This window comes from Artibeus jamaicensis, unplaced genomic scaffold (genome assembly GCF_021234435.1).
Source record: "Artibeus jamaicensis isolate MK-2021 breed Jamaican fruit bat unplaced genomic scaffold, CSHL_Jam_final contig_851, whole genome shotgun sequence".
NCBI classification, from domain to species: Eukaryota; Metazoa; Chordata; class Mammalia; order Chiroptera; family Phyllostomidae; genus Artibeus; species Artibeus jamaicensis.
In genome coordinates this window covers 13,686,791-13,710,242 of record NW_026521986.1, presented here as the reverse complement: position 1 = coordinate 13,710,242, position 23,452 = coordinate 13,686,791, and the positions used below count along the sequence as shown (strand labels likewise).

The 23,452-nt window shown below is 38.5% G+C and overlaps 2 protein-coding genes across 5 annotated transcripts in view; one reads left to right on the top strand and one right to left on the bottom strand.

The window, feature by feature from the left end:
* Nucleotides 1-6,091: 6,091 nt before the first annotated feature.
* Nucleotides 6,092-22,015, bottom strand: FCF1 (FCF1 rRNA-processing protein). The gene is made up of 8 exons (XM_037128268.2): nt 21,915-22,015; nt 21,544-21,611; nt 20,302-20,373; nt 19,570-19,718; nt 14,954-15,026; nt 8,966-9,053; nt 7,299-7,393; nt 6,092-6,365 (listed from the first exon to the last, which is right to left on the bottom strand). The coding sequence occupies exons 1-8, from the start codon at nt 21,915-21,917 to the stop codon at nt 6,317-6,319; spliced, it is 597 nt and encodes a 198-aa protein (XP_036984163.1). The 5' UTR covers nt 21,918-22,015; the 3' UTR covers nt 6,092-6,316.
* AREL1 (apoptosis resistant E3 ubiquitin protein ligase 1) overlaps nt 22,015-23,452 on the top strand; it is a 38,399-nt gene continuing 36,961 nt past the window's right edge. For 3 of the 4 annotated variants that reach the window (XM_037128245.2, XM_037128255.2, XM_037128217.2), the window contains exon 1: nt 22,015-22,181. The gene's annotated coding sequence lies outside the window, so the exon portion shown is untranslated. The remainder of the gene's footprint in view (nt 22,182-23,452) is intronic. The other variant, XM_037128235.2, reaches the window with a different exon arrangement.

Here is a 23,452-nt window from a genome sequence, read left to right as displayed (position 1 = left end):
CTAATTATTACAATTCTGTGGCAGGACAAAATATAATTTTTGCTGATTTGATAAAAGAATAAAACAGGTACAATTTTGACTAATTCACACTAGACTGCTATTGTTGTGTTTGCTGTTCTCATTTTTTAATTTGACAGTCTAAGGGAAAAGATGTCAGTGACCCTGACTAAATAGTCAGGTATTGCATGTTTTTAAAATTCTTTGTGCACCTGGCTGGTGTAGCTCAGTGGATTGAGTTTGGGCCTACAAAACAAAGGATCGCAGTTCGATTCCCAGTCAGGGCACATGCCTGGGCTGCAGGCCAGTTCCCAGCAGGGGACCCACAAGAGGCAACCATACATTGATATTTCTCTCCCTCTCTCCTTCCCTTCCCCTCTAAAGATAAATAAATAAAATCTTTAAAAAATTCTTTGTGCATACAAGTGAGCAATGGCACACCAGCTAAAAATCATTGCTGTAATCCAGTCATTGAGGTGTCTCTCCTACGTGATCACTCAGAACGCAGAGCTACACACACAGCAATTCCACCTGAGAGAAATCCAGAAACTAGCTGAGTGACTCCTACGCAACAGGCAAAATGAGAAAATATCCCCAAATGGGTAGGAAGTAGGAAAGGTGGAGACCCATTCTCACCAGGAGTCTCGCCCTCAGCATAGTGTTATACAATTGCGAGGGAACCCCCAGCTCCCAGCCTCTCCCTGAGGAGTGAAGTATTTGGACCACACTTCGAATTGGGAGCCCCAACTTTTAAGGTTCCCATATCGGGGATGGATTCCCCAAACACCTAGCTCAAAGCCAGCAAGTCTTGTGCCCATGAGTCCCACAAGAGCGCAGCAAAAAAGCAGTTTTTAATGGGTGTGTGACTTCCTCTTAAACTTTCATTTTTCACTGTACAGTGCTTTGATCTCAATATAAAATTTTTTTTAAATATTTTATTTATTTATCTTTAGAGGGGAAGGGAAGGAGAGAAGGAGAGAAACATCAATGTATGGTTGCCTTTTGTGCATCCTCTGCTGGGAACTGGCCTGTAGGGAACTGGTCTGCAACCTAGGCATGTGCCCTGACTGGGAATCGAACCGCGACTGTCTGGTTCGCAGGCCCGCACTCAATCCACTGAGCTACACCAGCCAGGGCTCAATATAAAATTTTTTAATTTTTTAAATATATTTTATTGATTATGCCATTACAGTTGTTCTATTTCCCCCCTTCATTCCCCTCCACCCTGAACACCCCTCCCCCACTATTCCCCCTCTTAGTTTATGACCACGTGTCTCAAGTTCTTTAGATTCTGTATTTCCCATACTATTCTTGCCCTCCACCCTATTTTCTACCTACCATCTATGCTACTTATTTTCTGTATCTTCTCCCCCCTTCTCCTTCTCCCACTCCCCTGTTGCTAACCCTCCATGTGATCTTCATTTCCATGGTTCTGCTCCTGATCTAGCTGTCCTCTTAGTTTGCTTTTGTTTTAGGTGTGGTTCTTAATAACTGTGAGTTTGCTGTCCTTTCACTGTTCATCTTTTTTTATCTTCTTTTTCTTAGGTAAGTCTCTTTAACATTTCATATAATAGGGTTTGGTGATGATGAACTCCTTGAATTTGATCTTATCTGGGGAGCACTTTATCTGTCCTTCCATTCTAAATGAAAGCTTTGCTAGATAGAGCAATCTTGGTTGTAGGTCTTTGGATTTCATGACTTGGAATACTTCTTTCCAGTCCCTTCTTGCCTGTAAGATCTCTGGAGAAATCCACTGACAGTCTGATGGGCACTCCTTTGTAGGTGACTGTCCCCTTATCTCTTGCTGCTTCTAGGATTCTCTCCTTCATTTTAATCTTGGCTAATGTAATGATGATGTGCCTTGGTGTATTCCTTCTTGGGTCCAACTTCTTTGGGACTCTCTGAGCTTCCTGGAATTCCTGGAAGTCTATTTCCTTTGCCAGATTGGGGAAGTTCTCCTTTATTATTTGTTCAAATAAGTTTTCCACTCATGGCTGTTCCTCTTTCCCTTCTGGTATCCCTATAATTCGGATGTTGGAATGTTTAAAGATGTCTTGAAGGTTCCTAAGCTTCTCATTTTTTTGAATTCTTATTTCTTCATCCTTTTCTGTTGGGTCATTTTTTTCTTCCTTCTGGTCCACTCCTTTGATTTGAGTCCCAGTTTCCTTTCCATTACTATTGGTTTCCTGTGCATTTCCCTTCATTTCAATTAGTTTAGCCTTCATATGTTCCTCTAATTTGTGGCTAAAATCCACCAGTTCTGTGAGCATCCTGATCACCAGTGTTTTGAACTGTGCATCTGAAAGTTTGGCTATTCCTTTGTTGCTTAGATTTATGGGCTCTGGGGCTCTGAGTTGTTCTTGAGCCATGTTTTGATCTGTTCGTGCCTGTTACTATGAGGAGTGGAGCCCTAGGTGTTCACCAGGGCGGGGCCACCCAGGCCACTGGTTTGTGACACTGTCTGTGGGGACGGGGTCAGAGAGGGACAATAGCGGTCCCCTTTGCTGTTTCCCTCCTCTGGGGCCTGGGAGGTCTGTCTCACTGCTTGCTCCTTCACCGGTTTACGGTTATCTGCACTCAAATGTGTGACCACGGTCTGCCCTCAGTGGGTCCAACGCTTTGGGCCCTCAGTGGATCTGCCCACGGCTGCCTGCTTGCCTGGGTTGCGTGCCGGGGTCGGTCCGGTGGATCTTTCCTGCCTGACCCCGCTCTGCTGCTGGCTCTGCCCCCCTTACCAGTTTGGCTGAAGGGTTCGTTGTTGTCAGACTTCCATATAGTTAGATTTTCTGTGGTTTGGCTGCATTTTTGTTGCTAAAACTTTGTCATTTTTAAACTTGGTTGTGCGAGAAGGTAAAGTGTTTCCACCTATGCCTCCATCTTGGCAGAAGTCCTCAATATAAATTTTTATTGTAGCAAAAAGCACATCCCATTGAATTTACCATCTTTATCATTTTAAGTGTATAGTTTGCAGGGCTAAGTATATTTACATTGTTAAGCAATAAATCTCTAAAATTTTTTCATCTTGCAAAAAATGAAACTCTATATACCTACTAAATACTAATTTCCCTCCCTCCTCTCCTCTGCATCTGGCACTACCCACCTATCTCTGTCCTGTTTCTGTTTTTTTTTTTTAAATTGATTTTAGAAAGAGAGAGGAAGGTGGGGAAAGAGAAACACTGATTTTTTTGTTTCACTCATCCATGCATTCATTGGTTGATTTCTGCATGTGCCTTGTCTGGGTATTGAACCCACAACCTTGTCACATTGGGACAATGCTGAGTTACCCAGACAGGGCTCTCTGTCCCTATTTTAGCTACTTTATTTACTTCATATGAGTGGAATTATACAGTATTTATTTTTTTGTGACTGGCTTATTTCATTCAATATAATGTCCTTGAAGTTTATCTGTGTTGTAGCATATGATGGAATTTCCTTCCTTTTTAACTCTGCATAATATCCCCCTGTGTGCATACACTGCATTTTCTTTACTCCTTGAGCTGTCAGTGGGTATTTGTGCTGCACCCACTTGTTGGTTGTGAATAGAGCTCTAATGAACTTGGGTGTGCGGATCTCTTTGAGAGCCTGCCTTGAATTCTATTGAACATATACACAGAAGTGGGATTGCCATACCATGGTATTTCTGATTTTTTGAGGAACCACCATAGTTTTTCATAGTGGCTGCACCACTTTACCTTCCTAACAACACACAAGTGTTCCAGTTAATAGAATGTTGGCCACATTCTCACCCACACTTATTTTCTGTCCTTTTGACAGTGGCCATCCTAGAGGGTGTGAGGTGTTATTTCATTGTTGGTTTGATTTGCATTCATTAGTGACAATGAACATCTCTTCCCGTGCTTGTTGGCAATGCTTGTATCTTCTTCAGATGATTGTCAATTCGAGTCTTTTGCCCATTTTAAAGTTACTTGTTTTTTTTGTCGTTGAGTTACAGAAGTTCCATATAAATTCTGGATTTTAATCCCTTATCAGGTAAATGACTTCCAAATAGTTTCTGCCATTCCACAGGCTGCTCTTTCCTTGGATGCACAAAAGCTTCTTTAGTTTGATGCAATTTTGACTACTTTGCCTCTGTTGACCATACTTGTGGAGTGAGGTTCCAGAAATAATTGCTGATCCAATATCTTGAAGTTTCCCCGTGTTTTCTTCTGCTCTTACCGTTTTAGGTCTTAAATCCATTAAGTTAATCTTTGTCTATGGTATAAGGTGAGTCTAACTTCATCCTTTTGGTGTGGACATCCTGTTTTCCCAGTACCATTTGCTGAAAGGCTGTCCTTTGCCTATTGCGGAGTCTTAGCACCCTTTTTGACAATCTCTTGGCAATACATACAAGGTGCTATTCTGTGCTTTTTGTTTTACTGGTCTGTCTATCTGTCTTAATGTTGGAACAACACTGTCTCGATTACTACTGCTTTGTAACATGTCTTCAAATCAGGAAGCATGAGGCCTTCAACTTTGTTCTTTTAAAGATTGTTTTGGCTACTTGGGATCCCTTCAGATTCCACATACATTCCGGCATGTTTTTTCCTATTTCTTCAAATACTGAGCATTTGACAGAAAATGGATAGAATCTGTAGTTTGGGATAGCATAGACATTTTAACAATATTGACTTTCAATTTACAAACATGAAATGTCTTTCCATTTCTTTGCATCTTTTATTTCCTTTAGCAATGTTTTATAATTTTCATTGTACAAGTCTTTCACCTCTTTAGCGTTTCCTCCTATTTTATCCTTTTTGATGCTATAGTAAATGGAATTGTTTTCTTAATTTGTTTTGGTTGGTCATTGTTAGTGTTTTGAAATGCGACTTATTTATGAGCGAGCGAGAGATTTGTTGTTACACTTATTAATGCATTTATTGGTTGATTCTTTTATGTGTCCTGACTGGGGATAGAACCTGCAGCCTTGGTGTATCGGGATGATGCTTCAACCAGCTGAGCAGTAGGCCAGGGCTTAATATTTTCTTTTATGACTTTTACATTCATCTTATTTGAGAATTCTATCCAAAGGTTACACATATTTTTCATGTGTTTTCCTAATACTTCCATAGCTTAAAAAGAAGTTTAGTTATCTGATCAGTTGCACTGTATTCTCATGAAGGATATAAAGTAGGAATACAAAGTTTTTTCAAATGGATAGTGAACTTGCATTTATAACATAACTACTAACATTTATTGAACAACTCTTTTTTTCAATTTAACCCCATCTTATCTGGGTTGTTTTGAGGATTAAATAAAACTATTTTTTTTCAAAATATTTTTAAGAGGTAGCAAGAAAGGCACTAAATGGTTATGTAGTTTGCCCAATTTATATAGATATTAACCAGTAAAATCAGAATTCTAACCCTGGTAAAATGACTCTACACTATTTGGCCTTCTCATACAATCTTTTTCTACAGGCTTGAAATATAACCTTTAAAATACACCAAACTGACAAAAATATACAGGGATTTGTGGACTTTCTATTGTTTCAGTGATTTGTCTATTCCTACTCTACCTTGTGAGCACTTAAAACAGCTATTCTGATTATGTTATGTGCCCTAATTAAAATTTTAATAACTCCATTGACCTCAAGATCAAGTCCAAACCCGTTAGCAAGTCACATAAGTCACCTTTATCCCCTCCTCATACCTCTGGAGTCTCAGATGTGGGCACAGACAACTTCCCCCAATGTTCTAGTTATAAAAACCTTCTGGCAGTTGTCTGCACAAACACATCAATTTCATGTCATATCTGTGCCCATGCTTTTGTTCATGTCTCCTGTGCCTCATTTTCATAATTTACTGAGCAAGTACCTATTTCTATTTACTTTTAAAGATTAATTTAAACATCACACTTTGAGCCTTTCTTCCCTCCCTACCCCAACCAAGTAGAAAGAACTCATTCCTTTGTCTCATGTGTCTGTTCCCTCATCCTTTTATCCCGGCACCAGTACTTTACTGTATTTATTCATCTACATGTTTCTCTTTCCCACTGTAACATGAGTATCTTGAGGGCAGGATCATATCTTATTATGTACTGAGTATAACCTTAATAAATATTTGCTGAGTAAATATAAAATAACAAGCATCAAAGCTGTGAGCAGTCATCTGATTTATAAAAAAGATGTAACAAATATTAAAATGATAGAAAATACTATTTTCAAAGCAACATCAAAAAGTGAGTGTATTTAATTCTACTTAGCACATAACAGAGCAAGTGGGTGAGTGGAGCAATAACAACTCATTCTGTAGCACGTTTAATAAACTGGCAACGGAGAAAGCTGGTTGAAGGAAGGCAGAGGAACTTCATCCTTTAAGCACTAGAACCGAGGGGCTCCATAATCATCTGGCATCCGCTCAATGTTGTACCTGATCAGGACAGAAAATTAACACTGGTAAGAAAAGTGGGTCCAGCACCCACCTAAAAACCCATCGTTTACTGACTGCAATATTCTCACCCTCGCTCTGAGTCCTTTCTGTCAGTGGGAATATTTTAAAGGGCTACCATAATGACTGATGTAAAGCAGAATGCTGACAGTAATACATTTTCTTTATTCTTCAAAGTCAGAAAGGTAACAACTGGGCAAGCCAGGCACCGAGCCCAGGCAAGCCCGACTGCTTAGCCCGTGTTATTCCCTCTATATTGTGTTCTCCTCGGGCTGAAAGGCCGGACAATAACAGTTTGAAGACCTTGTGCTGACATGGGAACATCCGAGAAGGATAAAGAACGTTGTTTTTTTTTTTTTTTAAATAAACTTTTAGTTTCCCAGAGGGGTGCTAATCACATGCACTAGGCTTTAAAAGGAAAATTTCTGGCCAAAAAAGATTAGCTTGATTTAAATTACTTCTTTATGTTTTAAAGCAACACATTGCTCTCTTTCTTCTGGTAATCATATTGTAGCAACGTGAAAGTCTACCTCATTCCTAAATCCTAGCTTTATCCTTTGCCTTTGTTCTTTTGTCTCATTTCTCCAAATACAACTGTATAAACATTTGATACAACAATTCTCTTTGAAACTCTTCTATAACCTCACCTCATTAAAAAAATATTTTATTTATTTATCTTTAGAGGGGAAGGGAAGGAGAAGGACAGAAGTATCAATGTATGGTTGCCTCTTGTGTCCCCTGCTGGGAACTGGCCTGCAACCCAGGCATGTGCCCTGACTGGGAATTGAAGCAGATACCCTTTGTTTCTCAGGCCTACGCTCAATCCACTGAGCTACACCAGCCAGGGCCTGACCTAATTTTTTAACTGATATCAACTATGTACTCTGAAGCACTTCCCCAGGAGGAAGTTCTCACCTATGATTAGAAATGTACATGATGGGAACTCCAGGGATCTTCCTGATTCTTCGTTTAAGGTCCCGGTCAACTGTGGCCACAATGTAACACTTGTGCTATAAGAAACACACACAGTTTATTGAGTCTACTCAGTGATACTATAATGGCACGACCACTAGCCAGTGTGAAGAATTCATTCATTTTCACAGTAAATACCAAGGCAAGGTTATAGCAATTTGTTGAGTAGATAGTATGATCTAGGAGCTCGCATTTATAAAACATATTAATAAGCTGCCTGAACTGAATGTAGCTCTAAGAATCTTGGCAGCAGGAGAGGCGGGGATAGAAAAGCTAAGCTGCACACCATTTTTTGTCTTGTAGGTGGAAGGGACTTTCACATCTGAGGTAGACAATTCCTTGCTTTTGGGAAAATGCCCAGAGGGACTCTAGACAAAGGCACAGTAAGTGCCTTAGGTTGGAGGGCACAGCCTTTGCCTTTCCCAGGATCGCAAGGCTACGGGGGCCTCCCGTGGTGGAGGCAGGCCACCTTCCTGGCCATGAAGCCAGAATAGGATCCCCAGGACAAGTCTGAGCCTAGCAACTCTGACAGAAATAACATGCAGCTGCCAGCTGGGAGCGAGCGTGTGCTGTACTTTGCTTCCATCATACCAAATCTCCTGTTGAGTTTTATAAAGAGCTGTAGGCTGATGTCAGCTGTGCGGTAGGAAATTAAGGAAAATGCTGGCCACGCCCACAAGATGGAGCTGCTAAAGGGCCGACAGTGTGGTCGCCCAATGAAGATGATGATCCTCAGCAGAGAGAGGCTCTTATAAGGGCAACTAGTACCAGATGTTCTTGTGGTGCTTGGCAAGGAATCAAAGACCCACTGATTCCAGGGTACCTGTGAGACAGCACCCGGGAGACTTAGGTGTAGCTGAGAAATACATCTAGGTTAGGCATGGTAGGAAGGAACAAAATTCCTTCATGGTGGGGAATAAATGGAAATAGAACTATATTTTAAATTCACAGGGAGGTGAACTCTCAGACAAGTTGACCCTTGAACGACATGGGTTTTAATTGCTTAGGTCCGCTTTTATGTGGATTTTTTCAACAAATACCTGTACTGTTTTTGTTCTGTGGTTGAGAGTTTGCAGATGCGGAGAGCAGACCGTATGCATCGATCCACACCATTTTATACAGGGGACCTGAGCATCCACAGAGTTTGGTATCCATGGGGGGTCCTTGGTATTCCTCCATGGATACCAAGGGAAAACTGAAGTTTTGGGGGAGTCAAGTTATAATAGAGATTTTTGATCATGCAGGGGCCAGAGTCCCTAACCCTGGCATTGTTCAAGGGTCAACTGCATTATTGTCCATACTCACTCACTTTAATCATTTTATAGAGAAGAGTTATAGAATCAGGAATCAGTAAGTGCCCCAAATCACATACCTAGCAAATTCAGGTGCTGGTATTTGAAACCCACGTTTCCTCCCCCCCCATGGTCTTTCCACGAAAGTCACAGTATGCTTTTCCGGGCCATGTTCCCCAGTAAGTGAGGACATCCGCTTCCGATAAAGGGATTCTATGCGATTTTTTTTTTACCATTTATATTCCTAGATCCTTTTCTGACCATAAACCTTCAGGAGAAAATAGCTTTTCTTTTTTAAAAGCACAAAGTAAACAATACCTGAGTTACTCTCTGTACTAAGCAGTCATCTGCATAGGTTCCTTTGTGTGTGCACGGTAATCGTTCAAATCTTGGATCCTTGGCAATCCTGGAGGGTTACAGAATTGGATTAAGGAAAACATTCTGGCAATTGGATAACTTTCTCAGACTCACTCAGTGAAATAAGAGTAACATAATCTACGTGTAGACTTTAAGGCACCCACTCCTCATGAAGCTGACCTTCTGATTGGAAAGACAACTTATATAAGAGGGAATTAAAACTTCCTGGCTGACAGCTGGCGTGTCTTAGGTCATGTAATGTTCATGAAACTCTGAGTTATTATATTTCCATTTACAGTTGAGGTAGCAGACTCAGAGACGAAGTAATCTGTTTAAAGCAACCCAGCTGGAAAATCCAAGATTTAAAGCCATCAATCTTAAGCCGACCAATTCATTTTTAGGAAGTTTTCTTACACATATGTACAAGCATACAGGCACAAGGATGGCCACTGCAGCATAGTTCGTAACAATGCAAAACTGGAAATAATCTGAGTATCCATCAATAAGGGAAAAGTGAAATACATTTTGGTGCTCCTATTCTGTTAAAAAGTGAGGCAGGGCTATAGGTATCAATGTGGAAAGGCCTATAATAAATTGGTTTTTTTGTTTTATTTTTATTTTTTAATTTTAATTGTTCAAATATAATATATTGCTTAATAAACAAGACAGGTCACTGAACTGTCATTCAATTAAGAAAATACAAATCTTTTCTGATTCTTTCTCTAGATTTGGATTTGCATGGAAATCTTAAGTACATACTAAGTATATACTAATCATTTTCAATTGTCAATCTTAGGATAGGAGGCTGGAGACAGTGTGAATATGGAGGGGGAATTTTATTTTTATTTTTAAATTTTTTAATTTTTTTGAATTTTATTTTTTATTTTACAGGGTGTGGTAAAAGTAGGCTTGCAGTTATTTCTATGGAAAATAATACAATAATAAATAATGATGCAAGAATAAACTGTTTTGCATACTCACAACTGTAAGCCTATTTTTGCCCCATCCGGGATGTACATGTTCATACTGTTTGCCATTAGCAAATCAAACATGCACTATTTTCATACAAATTGGGAATAGAAAACCCCAGGCCCGTGGTCCCCAGAGCCATGCTCCATTACACAATGATGATGAGCCACTAAATGAATAAAAATACCAGGCAGCACACAGGTACCACGTGCAGCAAAAATATCCCACACTGCAGCAGTTCAGAGCTAGGTCAATGTGGGCTGGGTAAATTTGAAAAAAATTACAGGGAGATAAAAATAGAATGAAGATAAAAGAATGTTCCAGGCAGAGTGAAGGCAGGCACATTCCAAATGGGGCACCAGCCATCTGTAAAATGGTTTGGGTGTGTTCAGGGAAGAGTGAGAAGGTGTTCACACAGAGGAAAGTGAGACAGGGCTGGAAAGGCAGGTAGAAGGGACTGGGAAGAGGAGTCTCCAACGCCAGGCTGAGGAGTGAGAGCTCCACGACACAGGTGATGGGGAGTCAGGGGACACAAGCAAAGCCCTGTCTTAGGAAGATTCCACAGGACACACTACGAGACAGGCAGACTGGCTGCTGAGAGACGCGGTAGGTAGGCCACAGTCCAGGCCTCTGCTCTACTTGTCCCCTCACTGCTGAAATCACCGACCTCCTCCTTCCCACTGATCCTTCCCAGAAACATACCAACGCGCCTTAGCACTTCACCCATTTAAAAAAGAAAAAAAAAAAATCCTTTTTACTTATACCAGCCCCTGCAGTCAACACCCCACGTCTCTGCTTTTCTTCAGAGCCAAACTTGGTGCTTCCACTTGCTGCTTCTCTTTCCTCCCCTCCCATTGTTTATTTTTAAATTATTTTTAAATAATTGCCTCTTTACCCCCTTTTATTCAAAGTAGTTCAAGTGTGTAAAAAAGTGTAAGGAATGATGAACTGTACCCACCATCTAGTTAAACATTAAAATAAAAAGAAGCCCCCTCTCCATTCTTAATCTCTTTTTACCTCTCTACAAGTATTTATCAGTCCCACACAAATTTTACTGTGTATATAAGATTATGTATGTATGTGCCTATAAACAATGTAGTTTGCACTAAACAATTTATTGATTTGAGAGAGAAAAAGAGAGTTGTTGTTCTACTTACTTACGCATTCGTTGGTTGATTCTTGTATGTGCCCTGATCGGGGATTGAACCTGCAACCTTGGTATATCAGGATGATGCTCTGAACAACTGAGCTGCCCAGCCAGGGCCAGGTTTGCAAGTTTTTAAACTTTAGATAATTATATGTTCCACGTATGTGCTTACTTTCTTTTTTACATTGTCTTTGTGGTTTATCCACATTGATATATACCTCTACATTTGTTTCACTTCTGTGTAGTATTTAATTCATGAATGTTTCACAATTTATTCATTATCTTAATAGATCTTTTAGCTGCCTGACATCTTTTGCTACTATACATGTAAGAAAATTCCAATAACTGTCTCCAATAAATATATGTGAGCTTTGCTATGGCAGCCGCCCTCCCCACTTTGTTTTCTTTTACCAGACCTGCAGTATGAAACATGCTACCTAGCACACAGTAAGCACATATATACACATACACACGAAAGTGAAAAAGGTTCTGTGATACAGTACCCAACCTATGCTACATGCAATGCATGCTGGTATTTTATGTTTAGTTCAGCCTGTACTTCACTAAAAAACACTTGCTGTGAACCATTATATAGACTTTATGACCTGCAGGTGGTGATCCCAGGTTGGAAGACACAGCGCTGCAGGAGTACGGACAACCTCGTTTCTATCAGATATCACCAAACTGCTCTCCAAACTGACTGTGCAGCCCTGGCTGGTGTAGCTCAGTGGATTGAGCACAGGCCTGCGAACCAAAAGATCGTGGTTCAATTCCCCATCAGGGCACATGCCTGGGTTGCAGGCCAGTTCCCAGCAGGGGATGCACCAGAAGCAACCACACATGGATATTTCTCTCCTTCTCTCCTTCCCTTCCCTTCTAAAGATTAAAAAAAAAAAAAAAAAGACTGTCCAGTTTATATCCTTAGCAACCGAGTGTGAGAATTCCCACTGTTCCAGTCTCAACTATTTTTGGTATTGTCAAGAATACTTTAATTCTTGCCAATCTTTTCGGTATGAAATGGTATTTCATTGTGATTTTAAGGATTCTGTCCTTGTCTTATAGGCTTGTAGTTTTTAAATACATTTTAAAAAGAAACTCTTTGTTGATTATAATTGTTACTAATATCCGTGGCTTATCTTTCCACTATGTTTATGGTGTCTTTTGTTATAGAGAAGTATTCGATTTCAATAGAGTCAAATCGATTCATTTCCGTTATGGTTTGTATTTCTTAACAAATCCTTGCCTACTCTAAAATAACTAAGGTATTCTCTATATTTTCTGTAAAAGTTTAAACAATCTACCTGGAATTGGTTTTTGTGAAAGAAGTGAGATAAAGATCCAATTTAATTATTTCCCACAGGGATAATCAATATTTTATTGTAACAGTTAATCACTTTCCTACTGATCTAAATAATGCTACCGCTCATACATTTGGGTCCCCTTTATTTGCCCTTAAAAATTACCTATATTAGGTATAAATAAAATCTAATAAAATTCACTGATTATAAATATAAAATTCGATGAGTCTTGATAAATATACATATGCATGTCACTACCCCTACGATCCAGATACTAAACATTTCCATCGCTACAAAATGTCCCCCGTGTCCCCTTTACAGCTGAGCCCCCTTTCCCATCCTCAGCGGCAGGTAACCACTGATCTGTATTCCATTACTACAGTTTTGCCTTTTCTAGAATTTCACACAAATGGAATCATATTTCTGGTGTGATGGGATGTTCTGATTCACGCCTCTGATGATGGTTCCATGACCATATACATTCGCCAGAGCCATCAAATGACACAAATAAACTTGGCCAATTTTACACTACGTAAATTACACACACACACAAGTTCCCAGGTACACCTTGCACTTTGAATGAGTCTTTTACCCATGCCTGATTTTGTAACGTCATGTATGAATCATTTGGAAATAGTGATTCATTGAGTTACACTTCCAAATATCGACACATTTCATTATATTATACAATATCAAAATACTCATACTTAATATCTTCACTGGTCCCAACAAAATGGCCTTTAGTATTGGGAAGGTGATAAGCTCATGATTTTCCAAAACTCTGATTTTCACTTGAAAACTTGAATTTTATCATGGATAACTAATATAATAAGTTGTTTTCCTTAGAGGAACAGGTTCACTATAAGTATTTGCTAAATGCCAAAGTCTGAAAAATCTGTGTTTATCTGTTGTTCTTCAGATAAAAATCACAGTCCATGACAAAGCAGCCGGCTCAGCCCACAACTCAAACAAGCACGTAAGTGCTTTCTGCCGAGGTGACCTTCACCCGGTCATCAGCAGAGGCATTCCAGGTGTGCCTCGCACTATCACAAAGAACACTGACGTGTTCTCCAGGATTGAGAGTTAATAAAATGAACAAATTTCACCATTTCATCAAGACATTCTTTTTTAAGGGGGGGGGAAAAGATTTTGTTTATTTATTTTTAGAGAGGGGAAGAGAGGGAGAAAGAGAGGGAGAGAAACATCAATGTGCGGTTACCTCTAGCACGCCCCCTACTGGGGACCTGGCCTGCAACCCAAGCCTGTGCCCCGAATGGAAATAGATTGGTGACCTTTTAATTCATAGTCTGGCACTCAACCACTAAGCCACACTAGCCAGGGCTCATCAAGAACATTCTTAAATGACTCTGGCTTTTTTTTTTAAACTGTCAGTGGGTGGCAGTGAAGAGGGCGAAGACTACTAGCATTATTTGGGCCCATTGCTGTGATTTGTACTAAGGCACCGAACCAGCATTTCTGCCATCAGTACAAACGTCTGCACACTGACAAAGGCAATGTCTTGGTATTATTACGAAAAGTTTCACAAACTCCCTGCAAAGGTCTCTGAGACTTCTAGGGGTTCAGGACCATACTTGGGGAACTGCTTCTCTTAACTCAAGGGTACTTCCAAAAGTAAACTCCAAACTGAGAATGTGAATTCTTTAACTGTGAGATTCTGATGGAGATGTCTAGATAAACTGATAGAAAGACAATTTCTAATTGAAAATCTAGAGAAACGTAAAAGGTGGCCCAGAAGACCAATATGAGTAAGTAACTTAGTTTAAAAAGCTTTAGCTTACATTATTCATAACAGCCAAGGCATAGAAACAACCTATTAAACTCAACTGAAAATTTGGGGAAAAAAAAGAAAGAAAAAAGAAACATCCTAAGTGTTCTTCAACGGATGGTTAGATAAGAAAATATGGCACATATACATATATGTGTATATACATGCATATAAACACATATATGTGTACATATACATATATAATGGAATCCTCAGCCTTAAAAAAGGTGAAATACTGCCTTTTGCAAAAAGATCGATGATGGATCTTAAAAGTATTGTGCTAAGCAAAACCAGGCAGAAAAGGATAAAAACCGTATGATTTCACTCATATGTGGGATATAAAACAAAAAGCAACACGTGAGTAAACAAAACAGACACACAACAGTACGGTGGCTGGCAGAGGAGAGGTGCTGGGGGAGGAGGGAGAGTAAAGGGCGTCCAATACATGGTGACGGAGGAGGCCAGACTTCAGGTGGTGAGCACACAATGGCATATCGAGATTTATTACAAAGTTGTACACCTGAGACATACAATGTTATTAACCAATACATTTAATTTTTAAAAAGGCTGCAGCTGAAAAATCTCTAAACTTCAAGTGTCTATGTTCTTGACCACAGTTGACTAGTTTTATATTTTTATTTACTCTCATCAGCCAAGCAATCTTTGGACAGCAAACAGATGGAGAAAAGTCCAAAGAACCTTCAGTACACCGATCTAGAACAAATCTAGACCGCCAAGCTCCTTCCTACCTTAGAGCCACTCGGTACTTCTGCCCCAGTTTCTCGATTTCAGCCATTACACAGTCGGTTATACAAGGTATACCTGCCAGGAAAACAAATACATGTTAGTAAAAGAACTCGTGAAGAAACTGATTGTACTCTCTCTGAATTATATTCCGTTGAGAATCTTAAAAAGACCTACGAGACTTCTGGAGAAAGCAGAATAAGCACACTGAAATGAGTAAGAACTGTAGAATAAAATCCCTATTTACAAAGAAACTAGTGAACTGTTCCAACCCCACACCACTGATTCCATAAAGTATCTGTTATAAATACATTTGGAGAAAAAAAATTAAGCCGGATTCCTGTTATTATTTTAAATATTAATATCAATTCTAGATGAAAAATATTTAAATGTGAACCAAAAGAAACCTAAAATTAAACAAAAAATGTAAATTTAATCACATAAAAGTATAAAACTTAAAAAAAAACACCAAACTTCTCTTTGCAACCATCAAACTAAAAGAGATATTAAAGTATAAATAAAAGTGGGAAATATATTTCTACATTTCTCAAAGGGCTAATTTCCTTAGTATATTATGAGCTTATAATAGCTTAGAATTATGTGCTATTTTCTAGACATTATGCTAAGCACTTTACAAGGATTATCTCATTTAATCTTCAGGGCAATTCCTATCAGGCAGTGTTGTTATTATTATCATCCCCATTTTACAGATGTGAAACCTGAGGCACAAAGAAGTACCCAGACAGCAAAGGGTGAAGATGACATTTGAACCGAAACTGTCAGAGTACAGTCTGGGTTCTTAACTACCATGTCCCATTTTGGTTCAGAGAAGAAGACATACAAATAGTCAGTGAGCATAAAGAGGCTCCATGTTATTCTACGGAGATATTAATTGAAACAAGATTTCATTTTCTATCTGTTAGAATGGCAGAATCAACAGATGAAAATACCTAATAGTAAGGAAACAAAGTTAGTAGGTTTATAAAATCATATAACTATTTGAGGGCAATTTTGCATTACCTATTAGAATTAAAAAATAAACATGCCCCTTGATATTACAATATAGCTCTAGAAAATGCACCTTAAATATTTCACTCTAACACAGATATATTCACCAATTCCGTCCAGCCTTGTTTATCACAGGGCCTCCAAATGTTTAGCAAAATATCGTTTTTTAAAAATTATAAACAATAGGCCCTGGCTGGTGTACATCTGTGGACTGAGTGCTGGCCTGCGAACCAAAGGGTCATTGGTTTGATTTCTAGTCAGGGCACATGCCTGGGTTACCGGCCAAGTCCCCAGTACAGGGTGTATGAAAGACAACCACACATTAATGTTTCTTTCTTTCTCCTTCCTTCCCCTCTATAAATAAACAAACAAACAAACAAACAAATAAATAAATTATAAAAATAGAAAACTATGTAACTTAAAAAGAAATGAGGTATATCTACAAATATTGACAGAAAAACACTCATGATATAGTTTTTCAACATAAATAGCAAGCAGAAATGAATAAATAAGATGTGATCTAGCTGTACAATAGAATATTATTTGATAATAAAAAGAACTGATATACGCTTTACCATAGATAACTTTGAGAATGCCATAGTAAGTGAAAGAGGACCAAATATTGTGATCCCATATTAATGAAATGTCCAGAATAGGGAAATCTATACACAGACAGAGAACAAATTCATGACTGCTAGGGATGGAGGGAAGGGGAAGAGTTGAAGAGTGATGGCTAAGGGATTCAGACATATTTTTGGATCAGTGAAAATGTTTTAAAGATCAACTATGAATACACTAAAAACCAAAGAATTGTACACTTTAGTGGGTGTATTGTATACTATGTGGAGTATATCTCAAAGTAGTTTTAAAAAAGCACAAACATAAATAGTAATTAATGTGATCCATTTTTATTAATAAAAGAAACAAAACTAACTTCCATCCTAGAGATTGTGTATGAATTTTTTAAAACTGCCCCTCTCTGAGGTAAGGCATGATAAGGAACTTCCATTTTTTAATGCTGTGTTTTCAAGCACATTAATACTTTTGAAAACAGACAAGAGTTAAGAAAATTTAAATCAAAAATAACACCCAGAACAAAGAGCAGATGTAAAATAAAGGTATAAAGTCAGTAAGATCATTTCATCATGGAATCAGAGAGCAATATAGGCCTTGAGAAGGTCAATTTCAAGGGCCATGCAGCAGTGAAACAAGCAAGGGCTTGCATCTGGGGCAGGGAAGTAGGCCCAGGAGGATCATTATAAAGCAACACAAAGTAACAGAGAAGAGCACTCATGGGCAGAAAAGAAAGCTGATGGGAAGCTCACTGTTTCTCCTTGTTGGAATATCAGAAGGAAGTGGAATATACCAGGAGCTATGAAAACGTAAAAGGGGCATCTTAAAGGCAAGAAGATAAAGGCCTCCCTTCAGGAATAGAGGCAAGTGAAGAAAAATTAAGTAAGCAGAGATTAACAGTTAAATTAATCTCCTAAGAAACTGAGTTTGCACTTAAAATGTTTCTTGAGCATTTACTTTGAGGTATTATGTATGGTATGTTACTCGAGAGACTGCAGAGTGGTATTCTCCTTAATAAGCTTGTTTTCAAAAATGGCATTATAGCTGTACTCTAAAAGTATCCATATCTAGAGCAAGCCTAACTACAGGGCTAAAGCTACACAATCATCATCTAGATAGTAAGGGTGGAGCTATGGTGTCAAGGAAACAATCCACTGCCAAGGGGCCATGTCTGAACCCTCGGTCGATGTCATTTACAAGTAGGTCACAGCACTCCTGAGAAGCTGGAGAAACAGCTAAGACAACTATGACCAACACCATGGGATTAGGACATGTCTACCAAGTTCACTGTCTTTCCTCGTACAGGGCCTCCCCAGTCCACTTCTACAGCCATGACAGTGTCCTAGCTTTGGACTAAGCTTTATTATTCCTAAGAGATTTTTTAAAAATTTAAAGTATCACATGTACATGGCTTTAAAAAGAAATACAGAAAGATCTATATGAACAAATAACAATCCTCTGAAACTTTCCCATACCAATTCTGATCCTTAAGATATAACTACAATATTTTACACTATTAGCTGTTTTCCTCACTTGGTGGTTACCTTCGTATGTTACTGTTATAACCTTATGCAGTCACTTTTTCTATTCATTAATTTTTAGACATTTAAAGAATTTAGCTCTCTTACCTATCACACTCTTACACCATCCTGCTAGTTTTAATAAATCAATAAACATGTATATTACCATCACTTTATAATGTTGTTCATAATATAGTATGAGTATATTTTAAATATTGGTTCATAATAGTACAGTATATTTTAAATATTAAAGAAAGAGGTGCAAAAACTTTCCTCTGATTATATTAATTTATTCTTTAATTATAGCAAAGTATAAGTTTAATTTCTATTTGTATCTTTAATTAGATGCCTGGAAAACACTGGGTTGGCCAAAAAGTGCGTTAAATTTTTTCTGTAAAATAAAAGATGCATTTCTATTTTTACCAGTAACTTTATTGATTTGGGTATTTTGAAAATGTTGGCTATTTCCCACATTGTAGAACACTGATCTCAATTAATGTCTTGATTTTATCACCATTACCTTCAACTGGTCTACTCAACCCTGGAGCATCGTCCAGTGAGAAATTTCCTGCGTAAAACTTCACAAACCACTTCTGACATGTTTGGTCAGTCTCAGCACTTTCTCCATATGCTGCACAAATCTTTTTTTGCATTTCAGTTTTTTTACCTTTCTTGAAATAATAAAGCATCATATGCCAAAAATGTTGCATATTTTCTTCCATCTTCAATATTAAAATGACTACACAAAAATTCACCAATTTGGTAAGTTTTTTAAAAATGCACACTGATATGACAGTTGTCACACACACTCTAACAAATTGTTTTGAATGAATTTAAAGACAACTAAGCTCTGCTAGAACCGTCGTACAGAAAAAAACCTATGAACTTTTGGTCAACCCAATATTATGAATATAAACCCACCACAAAATACAACAGATCTCACATTACAAAGTTATTCCCTGTACTTAGCCTAAATCTTCTTTTTCCTCCTCATCAAAATGAAGGAAGATCATTTGAAGGAAGGGACATCCAAATACATAAGGGATATTAATGGTAAACTGCATGACTAAGTATAAATAAACTACCCAAATCCTGGTACAAATAAATACCAAACTGAATAAACTAGGAATCAGTGACCATCATCACTTTTGGTTCTGTGATTGTAAATGACAAAATGTCTTACTTAGCTTTTTTACACTATAGCTTTCTCCACAATGTAAAAGAATACATACACTGAGAAATGTAATACATTTTCATTTATCCTAAAGAAAACTTCCCTATGCTCAAAATTGATGCCAATAATGACCGAAGAGCACTGTTTTCTGAGTTGTGAAAGTTTAATCATTCCCAGTCAAGTTTGCATTGTATTTCAATTCATTGAAAATGTTCATTGCTATGGTGAGCACATTAAATGCCCAGCACTTACGTTAACTAGAACACCATTCCCCTCTGTTCATGTATTTGGATAAATATGATTATTTCCGTACAAATGTCACAGAAAGCAAAAGTATGATACTCACACTTGGCATAGAGACAGTCCATCATGGACTGCACTAAGTCCAGTTTAGCCTTGATGGAAAAGTTGATAAAGTTGGTATCAACCAGGATGTGGTAAGGTGGGCCCAGCTGTGTGTTGTATTGGAAGAATAAGCAAGAAGAGTATTGGGGGCTGAAAGAAAAAGAAATAAAACACAAAGTAATAAGTGCACTGATAGTTTGGTATTAACAAAAATTAGTTTGTACTTGGAACAGAGTTTGCCATAGATTAAGCTCCTTTATCCTTATTCTCAGAAATAAATCCTGTGATTTATCCATCACCACTCTAAGGCAAAATGAGAAAAAGTAAGAAAAATGTGAAGAAGTTTCATAAAGTTAAATGTGTTCATTTAATAAAAGGAGTAACCTTTATTCTGAAGATACAGCCATACTATTTTTTTATGATGCATTTTCCCTTTTCTGAAATGCCTGTGAGTTAAACAATGGCAATTAAGAGCATTTGAGACATTGCTTTCCAGCATTTGTAATTAGTTTGGCTCAAATAAACTCATTTTAGGAAAAATTTTACTGCTCCATGAAATTCAAAAGTCTTAGGACCATTCTAGTTGGTAAATGTTCATTAATATCATTTTTGTTCGTAGAGTTGTGGACTTAAACAAATGACTGAGCAAATCAGTTCAGGAAAGGCTGGATTTCTAAGGGGTTTATGGTTTTAAAATGTTTTAAAGGAAAACTTGAAAATGTTGATTACTCACACTTCTCTTTCCTTGAGTGCACTAGGATCTTTCTTTTCTTTCTTTTTAGGTTTTAATCTATCCTTTTCTTTACTAGGAAAGAAAAAGTAAATTAAATGCAGAAAACAAGAAAGAGCAATAGCAGTTAGCCTCATTCAAAATTAAAAGTTTCTTGTCTTCAGAGAAAATCTTATTTTGTAACTGCTTTACGTTAATATAAGCTTTACATTAATATAACATTAATAACATTACTATACACAATATTACTACTGTGCTTATATTAACACAAGTATACATATTTTTTTTTACCACAAATAACTGTGGGAAGTAGCCTGAAGTTAACATAATTAATTAGACATAGTTAAATTGAAAAAATCTCTACCAGTAACTCAAAAATTGCTAATGGGTAAATAAATGTTAGTTATACTATCATTCCTTTCTTGGTCAGAAGCTCTCATCAAGGATTAAAATGTCAGCCTTTCTACCCACTGTTTGGGTAGAAAGCTGACACTTATCTTCTGAGGACTCAGATGCTTCAACAGTAGGAAGGGGGAAGGAACCTCCATGTCTTTTATAAAGGGTTAAAATGTAACACAACATACACAATATTTACACAATATATACACGATATTTAACTTTTAACTAGAAATGAAATATTTTCAATAGGCAAATCTCCCAAATACTACAAATAAAACACATACTAAAGACTGAAAATACAATCCAATAACTGTGAAGACACTGAGGACAGTTCCATTGTACTGAGGCTCTTAAACACAATGAAGGCCAGTCCTTATTAAATAACTTTGTCCATTTTCACCGAAGCAGGGGAGCCTTTCAAAAATATTTGAACGTCAGGCACTGGAGTCACAAGGCAAATATGGTATCTGATCTCACCTTCTTCCAACACTTATAACATTTTCCCCTATGGAACGGGGGAGTCTAATGACAGAAACATAAAGATAATCCTATTCACTTCACAGAACTATTAGGAGGCTTAAATACGATATGGTAGATAAAGTACAAAAAACAAACAAACAGTGGAACAGAGTGAACACTTAGATGTTCAATTACCATCCCATTCACCAGTGTTCTCAACTCAGCAGCTATGTTGGATGGTATACACTGGACTATCTCATGCTATGTAAATCGAAGACACAATAATATTAAAAGTGAATACAAAACAACAAAAGTTTTGCTACTTATTCCCTCGTGACTTTTGTATCTCTGGGCTGCCTATGAGCCCAGTTGATTCCAGACACTCACAGCCTCTGATCTCTCAGACTAAGCATTCGCTTCATGGTCGCATATTTCCTTGTCTTCTTTTGCTTCCCCTTAAAATAGAAATTTTAGGGTTATAAGAGTCGAAAATACACCCCATGTTCTTGAGTTCCTCCTTTTCTTTTGTCCACTCCTTTCCCTTCTTCCCTCAAAAGCCCACCTCCGCATCCTTTCAGCCCTACCCCAGCCCTGTGCCTACTCGCTAGAGCATAACAGGCCCCGTCTGGACCACTTCAAGAGTTAGGATTGTAATGAAAATAAGGAAGTGTGAAGGATATTTAGCCAGGGGCTGACTCTCTGAATTTTCGCCCAAAATATAGTCTGAAAAAGACCCTTCTCCAACCCTCCTTTCTCACCATGATCACGCCGCACTTTTGTTTCTTCCGGAATTACCATTGCGCGACACTTTCGCGTCACTCCTACACTACTTCCGGCAAAGGATAGCCCGGAAGCGGAAGTTGCCTTGGGAAGCGTAAAAGCCCGAAGCCGGTACCCAGGCCAGGTGGAGATCTGTACTTGGATCTGTAGTCGGGAGGGTCGAGGGCAATCTTCTGGCTTGGTTTGCTGCCGCCTGTCAGGGCAGTAGAGCCTGGGACGTCACCGCGCTGCAGCCTCTGGCTCTGGTAACCTTTCTCTCTTTCACCACTCCCGCACAGGGCAGAGTCCAGAGGACCTTTCCTGCCCCAGAGTTACAGGGAGAGGGAGGACAGGGGCCGAATTCTGGGTTGTCCAGTAGTTTTGGGAAACACATTCTCGTCATCCCAAAGCGCTGGGCGTGAGGTCTCTATCGTGCAACTCGGAGGCTCCGGTTCCTACTTTACTTGGTTTTCCTAGCCGGCGTGGTACTTGGTGCAGCAGGGTGGACGGTTCTCAGGATTCTTCTCGAGTAACTACTGTGCATACCTGTCGGTGAAGAGAAAGGGGGAAGCAGCATTTGAGGGTCTTCTTTAGACTGTCTCTAGAAAATTGGGGTATAATCTGGCACGTGTTACTAGTTACCAAGCCAGGAAAATGGTGGGAAGTAATTGACATTTATTGTGAAGCCTTGATGTGTCATCCTTAATGGAAAAGGGAGCGATTTGGAGAACAAGAAGGGAAAGATAACTTTCATTTTTTGAGTACCTGCTGTGTACTCTGGTGGTTCTTAACCTTTTGGAGATCACGTCCCCTTTGAAAGTTTATGGAAATTCGGGGACGATTCTTTTTAAGATGGATACACAGACAGTATTTGTCATAAAGTTTGTGAGACTCGTGGACTCTGAAGTCCATCCATGGACACCCTAGGTGTCTGTGAAGGTATCTGTATTTTGTATACTGCACTTGACATTTCAAAGTTGTATTCTTTGACATTCACAATAACTTAAGTATGTTCATTTTACATATGGTGAAACCAAGGCTCAGACTTATTCAGGGGTTTGTTTGAATGCAAAGTGTACTTTTACTGCACAAAGCTATCTTAGTGTTTGAGATCCAAAAAGGTTTTTAGGTTAAAATAAAAAATGAAAATAAGCTGGCCATTGGATGGCCCTTACTATTGAACAGAGTGTATTGGTTAGCATGAACTTTGGGTTCTGATTGATGGGGCTAAAATCCACACTCTGCTTCTTACTGGCTATATGACCTTTGGATGAGTTTATCTGTCCGTGTCTCAGTTTCTTCTTATGTAAAATGGAGATGTCATTAGGGCTCAATGAGTTAAAATGTGAAGTTCCTAGAATAGTGCGCCCACCACAACTAAACCCTGTTAAAATGTTTCCTATTATTGTCATTGTGTCTTCCAACATAGAGTATGTGGTGGTGGTGGAATTTTATGTTGATTGTATTTTAATACAGTTGCTCTGTTTTGGAACTGGAAAGTGTTAATAACCTGAAGAACCTCAGTAAGTTTTCAGTT

Bases quoted from the DNA above. Each gene is read 5' to 3' on its own strand.
- FCF1 (XM_037128268.2), bottom strand. The intron at 19,719-20,301 runs GTGAGTAATCAA...TTTTTCTTTCAG, and splicing joins GCACTCAAGGAAAGAGAAGT to CCCCCAATACTCTTCTTGCT. The intron at 6,366-7,298 runs GTGAGAACTTCC...TGTCCTGATCAG, and splicing joins ATGTACATTTCTAATCATAG to GTACAACATTGAGCGGATGC.